The sequence below is a fragment of the Lutra lutra genome, chromosome 7 (genome assembly GCF_902655055.1).
Source record: "Lutra lutra chromosome 7, mLutLut1.2, whole genome shotgun sequence".
Taxonomy (NCBI): domain Eukaryota; kingdom Metazoa; phylum Chordata; class Mammalia; order Carnivora; family Mustelidae; genus Lutra; species Lutra lutra.
The window spans coordinates 38,623,402-38,638,116 of record NC_062284.1 but is presented as its reverse complement, the minus strand read 5'-3'; the positions used below and the strand labels follow the sequence as shown (position 1 = coordinate 38,638,116).

The 14,715-nt window shown below is 36.2% G+C and overlaps 1 protein-coding gene across 14 annotated transcripts in view; it reads right to left on the bottom strand.

Moving 5' to 3' along the window:
• TCF12 (transcription factor 12) overlaps nt 1-14,715 on the bottom strand; it is a 390,676-nt gene that overhangs the window by 9,697 nt on the left and 366,264 nt on the right. For 11 of the 14 annotated variants that reach the window (XM_047739171.1, XM_047739169.1, XM_047739176.1 and 8 more), the window contains 3 exons: nt 10,117-10,231; nt 8,892-9,054; nt 4,090-4,322 (listed from right to left, as the gene is read on the bottom strand). In XM_047739171.1, the coding sequence (XP_047595127.1) occupies nt 4,090-4,322; nt 8,892-9,054; nt 10,117-10,231 (511 nt within the window). The remainder of the gene's footprint in view (nt 1-4,089; nt 4,323-8,891; nt 9,055-10,116; nt 10,232-14,715) is intronic. The other 3 variants (XM_047739172.1, XM_047739175.1, XM_047739182.1) reach the window with 1 other exon arrangement.

The window sequence follows — 14,715 nt, the reverse complement described above, 5'->3', positions numbered from 1 at the left end:
CGAGCATGAGCAGGGGAAGGGGTAGAGGGAGCAGACTCCCCACTCAGAGGGGAGCTTGATGTGTGGCTTGATCCCAGGATGCTGAGATCACGACATGAGCTGAGGTCATACGCTTAACCTACTGAACCAGCCAGGTGCCCCACCATCTCCTATTTTCAATGTATAGGCACACTGATTTTCTAGGCCTACTAAATCTTGTCATGAGATCTCCTTTTGATGCTCTCTGTGTTAGATTCTTTGCTTCTTGGATCACATGCCTTTATCTTTATTGATTATGTCCTTACTTGGCTAAAGCATATATTCCAGAAGCCTTCTGAGAACATGTACATAGGAGGTAAAATTTTAAAGTCTTTGCATATCCAAAATATCTTTATTCTATCTTCATCCTTTGATTAATGGTTTGGGTAGACACAGAATTCTAGATTAAAAATGATTTTTTTCCTCAGAATTTTGAAGGCACTGTCCTACTATCTCCTGGAATCCAGCATTATTGGCCTAGAATTCTGATGATATTTTGACTCTGAGGGATCCAACTTTTTCATACTAGACAGACCTTTGCTTAACCTTCCTGTTTTCATTTAATGCCTTCTCCAACATTAGCAAAGAATAGAGCCTTTCAGGGGCTAGGAGTTTTGTGGGACAGAATAACCTGCTTTTTGTGGTATTCCTCCTGTTCCACTTTAATTTCTTCTGTCTAAATAAGTCAATTACCACTACTCTGTCTACTTTCCATCTTACACACATATTATGCTCTCTGATTTGAATGCTATAATCTTTTTCCATCTGTCTTTGTGGATTAATACTATTTTTATTCATTTCAGTGAAGATTTAGTAAGGAGTATTATCAATGAATATGCTAAGACTACCATGTATTACCATATCACTGCAACTAAATTAAAATCTCCTGAGGGTAGTAGGGTCTGGAAATTTGGGAAAAGGAAAAGCCTCGGGAGATTCTGGCAGATTTGGGAACCATTGTCTTAGCTCATTCATCTTCAAACTTACTAAGACACCAGGAAACTAAAATCCTAATAGTTCTACTGTCCTTAAATTATTCCTGGAAGGGAAGTAAGCTGACTGAGCGGACCTGTGAAAGTTGAGGAGCAAATGTCTAACCACTAATCTAACTGTTAGTAAAGATAAGACTAGAAAGTTGAAAGTACTATGTAAAATCTACTAAGAATTAGTAAAACTAATGTTGATTTTATAGTTGTCATAATGGAAAGGCTTGAACTGGCAATGGCAGGGACCAAGTAGAATTTGGTATGTGAAGCACCAAGACACAAAAAGTGCTCTGGCAAAATCTGAGGCTCAGAAGGGAAGCCACTCCTCCTGCTCTTCTCTAGAATACACCGCTGGTTGCCCTCCTGATACAGCCACTTGTCCAGGGATAACAGGCTGCGGACAGCCAGATACAGTCCTGAAGCACTATCCCAAATCAGGTAAGGAAAAAGTGCAGAGAATGCCCGAAGTAGTCCTATAAACAAAATGTGCCTCTTTATAGAAACCAATGGGCCCAGGGACTGCTGAGTAGAACCCTTGTAGGGATGAAGAGGCTCTCAGAAGTAAATAGGTTACTCAAATAACTCAAAACTGCTAGAGATAATGCCCAGAGAAGACATTGGCCATATTAAACTCTAAAGGTGCTCCCACAGAAAGGCAGAGGTATGTGGGCTGCACGAAGGGTTCTAAATCCATTTTGACAGATAGCCATCAGAGTGCCTTTCAAGAAGGATCTTGAGTGAATCCCAAGGCTTTTACATTAAAGACATAAAATAAAAGCTCTGGGCTTTGAAGCCCAGAGTCTGAGGTTGGGAGGAAGGTAGGCTTTTATGAATATGAAAGCAGCTCCTAACTGAAGTTATAGTCAGTGTATTTTAAATTCTGTTCAAACTCTAATCAGTCAGTGGCTCCTTATATAGAGCTTTCCAGAACTGCACAAAAAAGTCAGTACCCATTAATGGTTACCAGAAACTTACCAGGCAGTTGGATGAGCTTATGTGTTACATCTTCTCTCAGACTCAGCTATTCTGCCCTAGCTACCTACAGGGAACCACTACAAAGTCAAATCTTACAAGTGAATGAGTAAAATCCACCCAGGCACGGTGGAGTTTACAACTTTTTTCAAACACAGAGGTATTTCTCATTTTGATGACTCTGATCTAAGAGTCTGATCTTAAATGAGGTGTTTTTAAAAATAAAGGACTCTGTATTCTAGCTCTAATAAACAGCGGGAAGGAAAGCTGTATAGGGATAAGCTCTGGCACTGCTGCTGTCCAAACAGACCAGGTGCTGACAACAGTTTTTACAGCAAATAGCTGGGTAGAGTCAGGATAGAAAATATCTTGGGTCTGCAGAGCAGAAGGAGGAATGTACAGGGACCACAAAACACAGGTGCCTCACCGCCTTTAGAGTGAGAAAAACGGTGTCAGACACAATGAAAAACAAAACAAAACAAAACTCTGATAAAGTGAGAGCAAATACTGAAGGCTCAAGGAGTCACTGATCCTACCACAGATGAGTGGGCAACAATCAGACTCTTTGTGAGCATCCCAAGGGAGTCTATACATTCTTGAAAATCAGGTTTCATTAACATTCACCCTTTACAGATAGTCTAAGGGCCTTGACAGAAGCAAGTATCTGAGTTTAATGGTATACTGGTTATGCATGAAATAATCTATTCATCATTCTTATTAAATATATTGGAGGGAAGTGGATGGATCAATTAATTACTATGGTTAAGCTTTTCTGAAAGTGTATTCAAGTTCTCCAAACTCTGGTTTCCTTAGTGTATTCCTTCTGTGACCAATGCTGAGAGTCCATGGTTATAGTTGTTAAGTGTCTGCTCTATTCATATTCTTTTTTCTTTTCCAACTTTCTTTAAATAAAATCCCACATAAACATCCATTAAATAAGAAAGAGTTGTTCTTTTTTTTTTTTTTTTTAAAGATTTTTATTATTTATTTATTTGACAGAGAGATCACAAGCAGGCAGAGAGGCAGGCAGAGAGAGAGGAGGAAGCAGGCTCCCCGCTGAGCAGAGAGCCCGATGCGGGGCTCGATCCCAGGACTCTGAGATCATGACCTGAGCCGAAGGCAGCGGCTTAACCCACTGAGCCACCCAGGTGCCCCAAGAGTTGTTCTTAATGAAGAGAAGCTAGAGGTAGGGTTTGGAACCCAAGGGCACATCTATAATTCTTCGCAAAAAGACTTAGGATAAAATATTCATAACTCTGAATGAGAAAACAAAGAGGAATATGAAAAAAATAAACTCAATAGTAAAAAGTTCCAAGGGCAGGAAGCTTATATTAATTGGTAAGATAGGGTCCAACATAGAGGTGATTTAGATAGGAGGTGTGCAATAAATAGTTGTTCAAAAAATGAAGTTTCAAAGCTTCTTCAAGATTCCATCAAACTCCTCAAAAGATAAAACAGTTGGGGCACTTGACTGAGTCAGCAGTGGAGAAGCCTGAAGTAAACCATACTTTTGCCCTGAGAAACACAGAAGCATGTCGGTGCACATTAGACCAAGAAGTTCATAGCATTCCTGATCAGGAATCAACAAATAAGCCCCGAGACCATATTAACCTGGGTATGAAGAACATCTATGTGAAGTAAAGCTGGGAGAGGCCATGATCAGGCATCCTATTAATCAGCAGGGCCATTTTAATAGACAGCCCAGGGTAAAGTAGGAGAGAAACTCAGTACAGAGAATGGGGAAGAAAGGAAGAAGCAGGGAGGAAAACAGGCTTAGGCAGGTAAATTCAACAGTGTGGGAGATCAGACTTAACATGAACAGGAACAAGAAGGGCATAAAGCACTAATGCTGAGCAGAAGGCAGAGGCTGGTTATTCTCTGCAACATTTCAAAGCGTTGTGCTGGTTTGTGGGAAGCACCAAGCCTACAGATACGGACAAATACTAGGAGGCAGAGGTGAGAGAACTACAGAGAAAACTTGATCCAGATGATGCAGTGGCAGAAGTACGAGTTGAACTTAACAAACAACTTCCCAAGCAGAAGAGCAAGTGAAAAAAGAAAAGTCTGCCCACCGAAGGCAGAACAGTTATTTATCTTTGCTGAACCTACTTACCTCTGACTTGCTGTTCTAGACTAAGGATGACTGCCACGGCCTGATGAAGAATAAGGAGTTTTGTTTGGGGTTTTTCACTCTTTAAATGGAGCTGACACATTCGACCAAGCTCTTTGAATGCCTCATTAATATCCCGCACACGTAAACGTTCTCTGGCATTGTTAGCCATCCGCCTTTCTTTCTCCCTTTCTATCTTCTGTTCTGGGTTCAAATCCTCATCTTCATTAGTACTGCTAGAAAATGAAGTAACAACAATGTCTATTAGATCCCTATGAAAATTACCTATAATTTTACCAAATAGTAGACATAGTTACACTTAACATGATTTTTTATATATCTATATATCTATATATCTATATATATATCTTTCCGGTCTTTCTTTAATGCATATATATATATAGTTGAAATTATATCACATACATTTTCAAAAATTTTATTTATTTATTTACTTACTTATAAAGCAAACACACTGTATAAGTGGGGAGAGGGGCAGAGAGGAGGAGAGAGAGAATCCCAAGCAGACTCCACACTGAATGTGGAGCGTGATGCAGGGCTTGATCTCAAAACCCTGAGATCACCACCTGAACTGAAATTAAAATTCAGAGGCTCAACCAACTGAGCCACCCTGGCACCCAACAACATACATTTTTAAATGCATTTTCCATTGCATATTCAGCATAAACATAAACTAGATTAAGTCTTTATAAACATAATTTGAATGACTACATAACATTCTAGGGCCTTGCTACTCAGAATGTGATCAGCATCAGCATTACTGGGACTTGTTAAAAACACAGACTCTCAAAGTTCTACTGTAAGCCTACTGAACTGAAAGCTACATTTTAACAAGATCCCTGGCTGGTTCATATGTACATTAAGGTTTGAGAAGCACTGTCCAAGTACACTAATGTACTATAATTTGCCTAACCTGTGCTCCTAAATATATTCCAAATCATCTCTCTCACATGCTTTTTTTCCCCCCTCACCTGATGAGGAAGAAGAAAAGCTTAAGACACAGAATAAGAGAAGTATCTCAGAAAATGACTACTTTTTGTTTAAGAGAGAAATATCGTCAGTGGCGATGATTCTAAAACATGAGGCATGGGATGCCTGGGTGGCTCAGTCTGCCAGGCATCTGCCCTTGGCTCTGTCATAGGGCAGGGGTGAGTCATAGGGCAGGATTGAGTCATAGTCTTGAGGTACTGGGATCAATCCCTGTGTTGCGCTCCCGGCTCAGGGGGGAGTCTGCATCTCCCGCTCCCTCTTGTGCTCCCTCTCTGTCATGTGCACGCTCTTACTCTCCAATAAATAGATAAAATCTTAAAAAACAAAACAACAACAACAACAAAAAACCCCATGAATCAAATAGAACAATTTTTTGAAGGACAAATTGGCAAAATGAACCCAAAGCCTTAAAATGTTCTTTATATCTTGATCAGCAATTCTAACTTAAGAAATTCACTCTAAGGATATAATTAGGGATGTACATAGGAATTTATGTAAAAAAGTTGATAACAGAATTATTTAGTCTAGCAACTAATTGGGAGTCCAATAATAGGACACAGGTTAAATAAATCACAGTACATCCAGACAACTGTCTACTGTGTAGTCTCTAAAAATTAGGCTGCAGATTGAGCTAATAAGTAAAAGATGCCAGACACAAGACTACATACTGTATGATTTACATGAACCTCTAGAAAAGACAAAGCGCTAATAATGAAAAGCAGATGAACGGCTGCCAGGGGACGGAAGAAGGTACTGATTACCAAGGGGCATAAGGCAACTTTTTGGGGTGGTAGAAATATTCTTATTAGTAATGTTGTGGTGGTTATAAGACCATACACATTTGGACAAAAACTGTACCCTTAAAATTGGTGTATTTTATTATATATATTTGAATTAAACTTCAATAATCCTGGCTAAAAACAAAGGAAAAAACGTGAGAAAAATCAGGGACAGATGAAAATATGAAAAATACACTGCTATATGAAAAAACTGATATTGTAAAACTGATAACCAATTTAATTCCAATTTATATTTATGGCATATCTATTCATTAAAGAGTAAATAGTAGTTAATTCTTAAAAGTTCAGTTTCTTGTGATTTTTGTGTTCTTTTCTATATTTTCCAAATTTCTGTAATGAAAACAGATTAAGTAATCAGATAAAAGCCCAAACATTTGAAGGAGATGATCTGGAATTACTTTTAGAAAATTCTATATATTTTTCAGAAATAAATGACTGAGCAGTCTCTCAGAACCCTGAAATAATATGCACAAAGGAGCTCTAATAAACTTGAGTACTGTAATAAAGATTAAGTACATAATAGATTTTTTTCTAGCTAATTGTCAAGAATTACATAAAAATATTCTTTTATATTAGAATCACTAGCTCTTTTATTCAAAGGAAACTTTACAGATCATCTAGCCCAAAGGGTTCCGAATGTGGCCACCCATCAGAATCTTCAGGGGTACCTGAAATATACAGGCTTCGAAGGTCCCACTACCAGAGATGCTGATTTAGTGAGCTTGGGTTGGGACTAAGACAACCTGTTTTTCTAAAGCATTTCAGGATTTTGTGCATTAGGGCTGAGAACTACTGCCACATCCAGAGAGATCAGTGACGATCCTAGCATTACATAGCTAATTAGTGGCAGTGTAATGACAAGGACCCAGGTAAGTATTCTATGGAAACAAGGCTATACCACACTCTTAAAATCATCATTATCATAATAGTAACTATAGTACCTTACCGCATGCAAAAAAGTGTGCAAAGGGCTTTATATGCATCATTTTCAGTTTATTTCCTTAAGAATCCTATAATACTCTTTTTAGAGAAAAAAAACCCTGAAGTTTAGAGAGTTTTAACAACTTGTCCAGGGTAACTTGGCAAGTATGTGATGAAGTCATAATTCAATCAAGGACCATGATATTAATCTATTGATTATCATTAATTACTAAGCATTGCTGTTACTAGTAAACTGTTATACCTCCTTCTCATTTTCTGATGACCTATAACAGGGTTCAGTAATCTATGGCCCATGAGCTGGCTTCCTGTTTTCTTACATAAAATTTTACTCAAAGAGCTATGCTCAGTTGCTTATGTATTGTCTTTGGTTGCTTTTATCATAATGGCAGGGTTGAGTAGTTGTGACAGAGACTCACCCAATAGCCCACAAAACCTAAAATAGCTACTGTCTACCCTTTACATGGAAAGTTTGCTGAACTCTGACCTTTAAGATGAAAAGATGAATTAGAAGGAAAGATGCACATTATTTCTCTTAAAATTCTATTTGAATAATAAAACTACTAAAGAATTAAGATGCCTCAAAGGAGTAGTCTCTGGATTCTCTGACCCAATTTTTACTTCTTCATGCTCCTGTACTACTGAGTATAACGCATACTAAAATGACAATATTAAGGGACACCTGGGTGGCTCAGATAGGTAAGCATCTACCTTCAGCTCAGGTCACGATCCCAGGGTCCTGGGCTCTCTGCTCAGCTGGGAGTGTTTCTCCTTCCCATCTCCCCCTCCCTCTAGATTGTGCTTGCTCTTGCTCTCTCTCAGATAAATAAACAAAATCTTAAAAAAAAAAAAAAAATGACAGGAGTGCCTGGGTGGCTCAGTGAGTTAAGCCTCTGCCTTCAGCTCGGGTCATGATCTCAGAGTCCTGGGATCAAGCCCCACATTGGGCTCCCTGCTCGGCGGGGAGCCTGCTTCCCCCTCTATCTCTGCCTGCTGCTCTGCCTACTGTGACCTCTCTCTCTGTGTCAAATAAATAAATAAAATCTTAAAAAAAAATGACAGTATTAGAACCTTAAAATTTAATTTTTAGATTAATTTTCAATTTAGTATTTTTAGTTATATCTTCCATGCTCATCGTGGTCTTCTTTGTACCCTAATTTAATACAAAGAACAATGTTTTAAATATCTGTGTGTGATATATACATATTATTGATGCCAAAAAACAGGGTATGCCAGAAATACACCAAACCATCTAAATTTAATGTAGAATTAGAAGAAAAATCTGAGGGAAGAACCTGAAAATCATTTGAAACTAATGTACTATGCTTCAATATCCATAAGTGAAAAGCAAAGTCAAGTGTGATTTCTAGAAAATCTTCCCCAACAACATCAGTCCACCTGGAGTACTTCCTTTTCCATGTTCTTCGCAAATCATTGTTTAAATCAGGAGTTGGCAAGCTTCCTCTTTAAAGGGCCAGATAGTAAATATTTTCAGCTTTGTGGGCCATCTGGTCTCTGCTGTAACTACCCAAATCTGCCACCATGTTGGGAAAGCAGCCATAGTCCATATGCAAATGAATGGGGTATGGCAGTGTTCCAATAAAACTTTATTTATTAAAATAGACCATGGGCTAGATTTGGCCCACGGGCCATAGTTCGCTGACCCCTGGTTTAAATCATACAACAGAGTGTTACCATAAACATAGCGTTAAAATAATATATTCAAGTATTTATTGGTGTACTGTATCTAAATGTCTCCAAATGTAAAATTTAACTGTTTTAATTATTTTGTGCTCCAACTGAAGGGAGAGATATAATTCCTTTTCATATGTAGCCCCTAAAATACTGTGGTACAATGGAATGCATAATTTTGGAGTCAGCATTTTATGACCCCCCTTTTAGGGCTACTATGAGCACTAAATGAGGTAAAATATGAAGTCCTAACACAGTATCTAGAACATAGATGACACTTAATAAATGCATGACACCCTTCAATTTTCCAAGCATTTTCACCCATGGCGAGTGAGTGAAATGTAATACCTGGGTGCTAACAAATACCTTGTTCTGCCTCTAGATGAAACCTTGATATCTTTTTGGGAGGATTCATCATCTGATTTCATGTCATCTGATGAAGGAGGTTCATGAAGGTTTTCATCTTTTTCTTTGCTTTCAGTCTTGATTTCTGCTGGAACAACAGTTCCAGACTGACTTTGCAAGCCACCTAACAAAGAGGCAAGAAACATAAATGTCCAGAATTAGAACTAAGACAGTAAAAAGCCTTCTAGATGGTGAGTGTTTTTACTTGTTACAGGACTCTTATGGAAGTCTGAAGATGTAGGATAATATACTATTTAGCGGTGGAAAGAACAGATCCACAAACCTTGGAGAAAATTACTTTTAAAGCATCTGTATTTAAATGAAGAAGTCTGGGGTGCCTGGGTGGCTCAGTGGGTTAGGCATCAGACCCAATGCTCAGCAGGGAATCTGCTTGAGATTCTCTCTCTCTCTCCCCCCACCTCTCCCCAAAATAAATAAATCCTAAAAAATTAGTAAATAAATAAAAGAAGAAGTCCAACCTTGATGGTCACTCTAATGCTTACTTTAAGGCACTATTTAACAACTGAACAAATATGAGAAACTTGATGCAGTTTAGAAACTGACTTCTAAGATGCTGCTAAGGTAAAGGAAATAAGCTTTAACATTTTCCCCAGATAAATACAATAAAATGGGTCACATGATTAAATATAACTGGGAAAACTTTACTTTGGTGGTCTTAAAATTAGTAATATATTTGTACTTATAAGCTCTATTATAACATTTATCAGTTTGTTTTTATCAGTTTGTTGTTTGTCTGTCTCTCTAATTAAATTATAATCTTCTAAATAAAAGCTATTATCAAAAAAAAAAAAAAAGCTATTATCACTTGGAGCTCTCAACATACTCAGAAAAATTCTTTACTGCCTCTAAGGACCATAAGGGCTCAGTCACGAGGGGAAGTGACTAGGAAAGAGATGTAACAGAAGCATGAGCAGGTAAGATGACCAGTAAATACTGAACAGTTTGCATGTGGTTCTATCTGTCAATAAATATCTACAATTGGCCCAGCCAAATAGGAAAATTGGAACTAAATACCTACCCTCTATATTCAGTGGTACTACTGTTTGGAATTGCCCCACCTAAGATGACTTTTGGTTCACAGATGTCAATCTGCTTGTAAGAAAGATGACAGTGTTCCAAATGATATCTCTGTATGCATTACTGCTGAGACCAACAATACAGTTACCTCTATAATTTTCTTGTGTTTTGTGGTTCAAGTCTGTGCTTGAAGCAGTGACCGTACTAGACAGGACTGAATGATTGCCATTGAGATTGACAGAGTCTTCTCGATGAGTTCCAACCTAAAGTTTAAAAAGAAAAAAAAAAAAAAAAGTCAAGACCGTTTAGGGGCAATGATTGTTTAAAATCTTTTAATGGGCTTAATAGAGAAAATGAAATCTATCATTCATCTGAATTTAACAACTTTTTTGGGATGCTACTTTTCTGATTTTTGGATTTCAAAAGACTTGCTGGTACCACTGCTTCTGAATCAAAATTAAAAAAAAATTCCAACGTTCAAATTTTATATTCCACAGAAGGTTGCTGTATGAAGTGAATGAGCTAAAAGAGATAAAGCACTCTAGAAGCCATAAAGCACTACACATTATAGCATCTGTTAATAATCCTACATCAATCAATCTGCAAATCTATTCCATATGCATATTCCATATGTATGAATTTGCATTTCACAAAATATTGCTACACTCCAAGTAATAACAGTATTTATCTATACTTTGCATACCCTTTCCTCACACACACGTACAGTTTCTTGTTTTTTCTTTTTCCTTTGCCTCCCTCAAAAATTTTAAAAGAGCAGCAAAAGCAATATAAAATGAAATAAACTTAAAACAAAAGTTCTGCAATGCCAAGCAACAAAAATGACGTATTTTTATTGTTTTAGAGAAAAAGAAAGAAAAAGATGAATTATGCTAATTGCATAAATCACAATTAGCCTAAAATTAGAAGACATGCAAGTATCACCAAGTATTTTAGCTATAGTTGTATTTTTAGAAAAACTGGTTACAAATAAAGCTTTTATTAGAACAGTAGCACATGTGTCAACTACAAGATTAAGCCTTTAATTAAGAGGTTTATTGCTTGGAGTTATATATAAGAATCACTGTTTTTCAACAAATCCCTCAATCCCAGCAAACTCTTTTACTTTGGATCCCTCTTGAGTAATTAATTTAGCTTTTATCTTTCATGACTTTGTATGGATTTTACCCTAAGAGGTATAAATACCCCTGTGCAAGTTTATCCTTTGGTTTCCTGTGAACCCAACAAAAGGCACCAAAGCAAAGTTTTAGGCAACAGTCCATTTGGTACTGGACTAGATTCGAAAACGTCAGGTTTTTCACCACTCTTTTAAAGAAATGTCTGCGCTCTGTCCTTACTCTTATCTTTCATGTAGCTTTTCTTTTTAAATTTTTCCAAGGAGGGAGGGTGGCATAGGCGAGGAGAGTAGGAGGGAAGAGATTCTTAAGCAGGCTTCAAGCCCAGCATGGAGCCAGAGGTGGTGGTCCATCTCTCACAACACTGAGATCATGACCTGAGCCAAAATCAAGAGTCACTTAACTGACTGATCCATCCAGGTGGCCCTTTAATGTAATTTTTAAAAACCCACTTAATGTATTCCCTATGTACTTCTAAATTTATTTGAGGATCAGTCATTGCTGAGGATTAGCTGCTTTCTTTGCTTGCTATAAACTACTTAATGATCTAAGAAGAAGGTCAGTTTAAAAATCCCATTTATAAAAATAAATATAATAAAAATACAATATACAGCTGCAAAATCTTTGGGACTTTAGGAGCCTAAGCCTATTCTAAAGATAAATACCACCAGAACAATATTGACTGGCTGAAGAAATCATTGCAGGACAAAGTAAAAGCTAAGATTTCTGTGTTTGTGTTTAGAATGTGAACTTAAAACAAAACTTCCCCTAATCTTTGGTAATACGTGGTAAATTTTGTTCTCACCTACTATTCTGAGCTATCATACCAAGTAACTTAAAAGAAAACAGTCTTTTAAAACTTAAACTTTTAAACGTATGTGCATCTACTCTATACTGTATGTGTACAACTCATTTTACAGCTCTGTAAGACAATACTGTCGAATAGTCACAGACTGAATTTCCATCCAACCAATAAGTGATGATGCATCTTCTGAATTCTTACTTCTTTTATTTTATTAGTAAAAACAATTCTTTGATTTTCTGAATCATTATCTAAGTAAATCATAGGGCTTTTGCCTTTCCCTGAAGGAAAATCGGATGGTTGATCAATTTGTTTTGGGATATAAACACCAACAAATATTTTCATCTCTTTGGAATACTACAAATTAAGTATTTTTTTGGCTCCCCAAAAGAAAAAAATATATATTAAAGCTTTAAAAAATGGCCTCAGACTAGCAAAAAGCTTGAAGTCTGGAGTTCTTCATGTTAATGAAGTTAGCAGGAACTTTTTTTTTTTTTTTTTTTTGTAACTTGATTCCCCTTGCAAATGGCCCTCATATATTTTCTGGAGAATTTGACTTTCACAGTTCTTAAAGTTCTATTTAACCCTTGCTCACACTGGCTCCCATGTCCTCCTTTTAATCTGCAGCTACCCATTCAAACAACTCTGTCCACAGACACAACAGGTGTATAAACAGTTCTTTGTCTGAGCTCAGAGACTGGGCCAGCCAGATAGGACCCTATGTTTAATTGTTCCTCTCGTTAGCATACAGCTGACAGGCTGCTGCTACTGGGGGAGAAGTAGGGGAAGGCAAACCCCTAGGCCTGCTATGCTCTATATTTCAATTATTATGAAGAGCTCTATTTCAGAATAAAAGGCCCATCTCATTAAATGACATCATCTTGCATTCTGAATCTTCACAATCTGTGTATGGCCTTACTTTTGTGGGAGCACCCAACAAGGGACCTGTTTTCATTTAATTTGGCCAATAGCCTTAGCACCCACAATAGAAAAATGCTAAATCTAATTAGTTGATGAATAAGAGGTCTTGTGAATTAAGAAGCAGACTGAAAAGTACTGAGTATGAATTCCTCTCTGATTCTGAATTCTATTCTAATAATTTGTTCCATTTGTACTGTTCACTGAATACTAATTATTTAAATTAATCAGTATTAATCTACAGACTGATTAAAAGATCTTTATTTTCTGTATGTATTTTGTTTTACCTAAAGAGGGGTTTTAGGCTAGAAACGGTAGAATATGGTGCTTCTTTAATGATATTGCCATAAACATATAACCTATATGGTTTTCAAACTTAAAAAAGTTGCCATTTGGAACAACTCTGAATTTAAAAAATGGTATCAAATCTCTTAAAAACCACCATAATGTAGTTTTAATGAGAAAAAAATTAAACTGCCCACTCAGGAAAAAATTGGTTAGAAAAAGTAAAATATAGTTAAAAATAAACTCCTTCATTTCATTTGAAACCTAGACATGCAATTTCTATGGGATACACCTATACTAATAAAAGTAAATACTGTCTAAATGTAAGGTTAAAACAATTCAAATCTGCTATGTGACAAAAGTGCTAACTTTGAATAAATATTACTTTATTTGCCTGTTAGTCTTTAATAACTTCATCTTATGTCTCTTACAACTATTCTCGATTCTCTAACTGCTTTAAGATTTAGTAAACAGATAAAAGTTATATATTTACATCATTATATAAGAAACTTTAAATCCTACAATTTAACACTATTTATTCTGCTGTCACAAAAGAACACCAGACATTTCCAACCATGGCTTAAACAACAAAAACCCAAATAATTAAAAAAATTAAAAGAAATTGTTGGATTAAATTTCCTTAGTATTTATAATAAAGAAATCAAAAGACCTTATGGATAAGTTTTGTATCATAAATAAGGAACTTTTTAAGATTTCCATCAAGCTTCCATTAATACAAAAAGCTTCTCATATAACTTAGTATGACGTTGAAATCACTCTTAGAGGAATGAGTACTTTCTGTTAAAGATAAAAGTGGTATCATGAGCTATCTACACAGCCATAAACAGATATGACATACAATAACTTTTATACTGTTGAGACCTCTTAATAATGCCCAAGTAAAATTAACAATTCTGGTCCTTTTTGGTATCTTTTCCAGTTAGAAGTTTATTCCAAGAGTTTATTCTTACACTAAATAAGTGGCAGCAAAACTGAAGTCCAATGTTGACATTTTAATAGTTCCCAAAACCCTGACTTTAAAATTTGAAAGTATACCAATCATATCCTAGTAAGACTATCTGACAAAAAAGTCTCAAGTTTTATATTTGCATTCAGCAAATATGAAGAAATCATCAAAAATATTGAAAGGGAATATGAAATTAAGTAAATGAAAATATTAATCCTATTAAAAATAAGAGCAAATATTAAAACTATGTTAGGCTGGCTATACTAATTATATTTTAAAAAGCAGGAATTATTTATTTCTTAGTTTCTTTTTCTGACACAGTAATCTTTCTAAGAATTTAATATTTACGTGTATTAGTTAAAATAATGTTAAAAGCTTTCTGTAGTTGAAACCCCATTTAATTCTAAACTTGGAGGCTGGTCAAGTTCAGTTAAAAGTAACAGTCAAAATCCAGTCTTTTGATTTTGGCTTCTATTAACATATGTTTCTCGCAGTTGGTAGTCTTATCTCCTTGGTGTGAAATATAAAAATCTTCTTCTGGAATACCAATTATTTCATCTATAAAACAAGAAGATGGCTCTTTCAAAAATCAATACTATCAGCTATGGATGACTATTACTGACATAATCTTCTTACAATAGA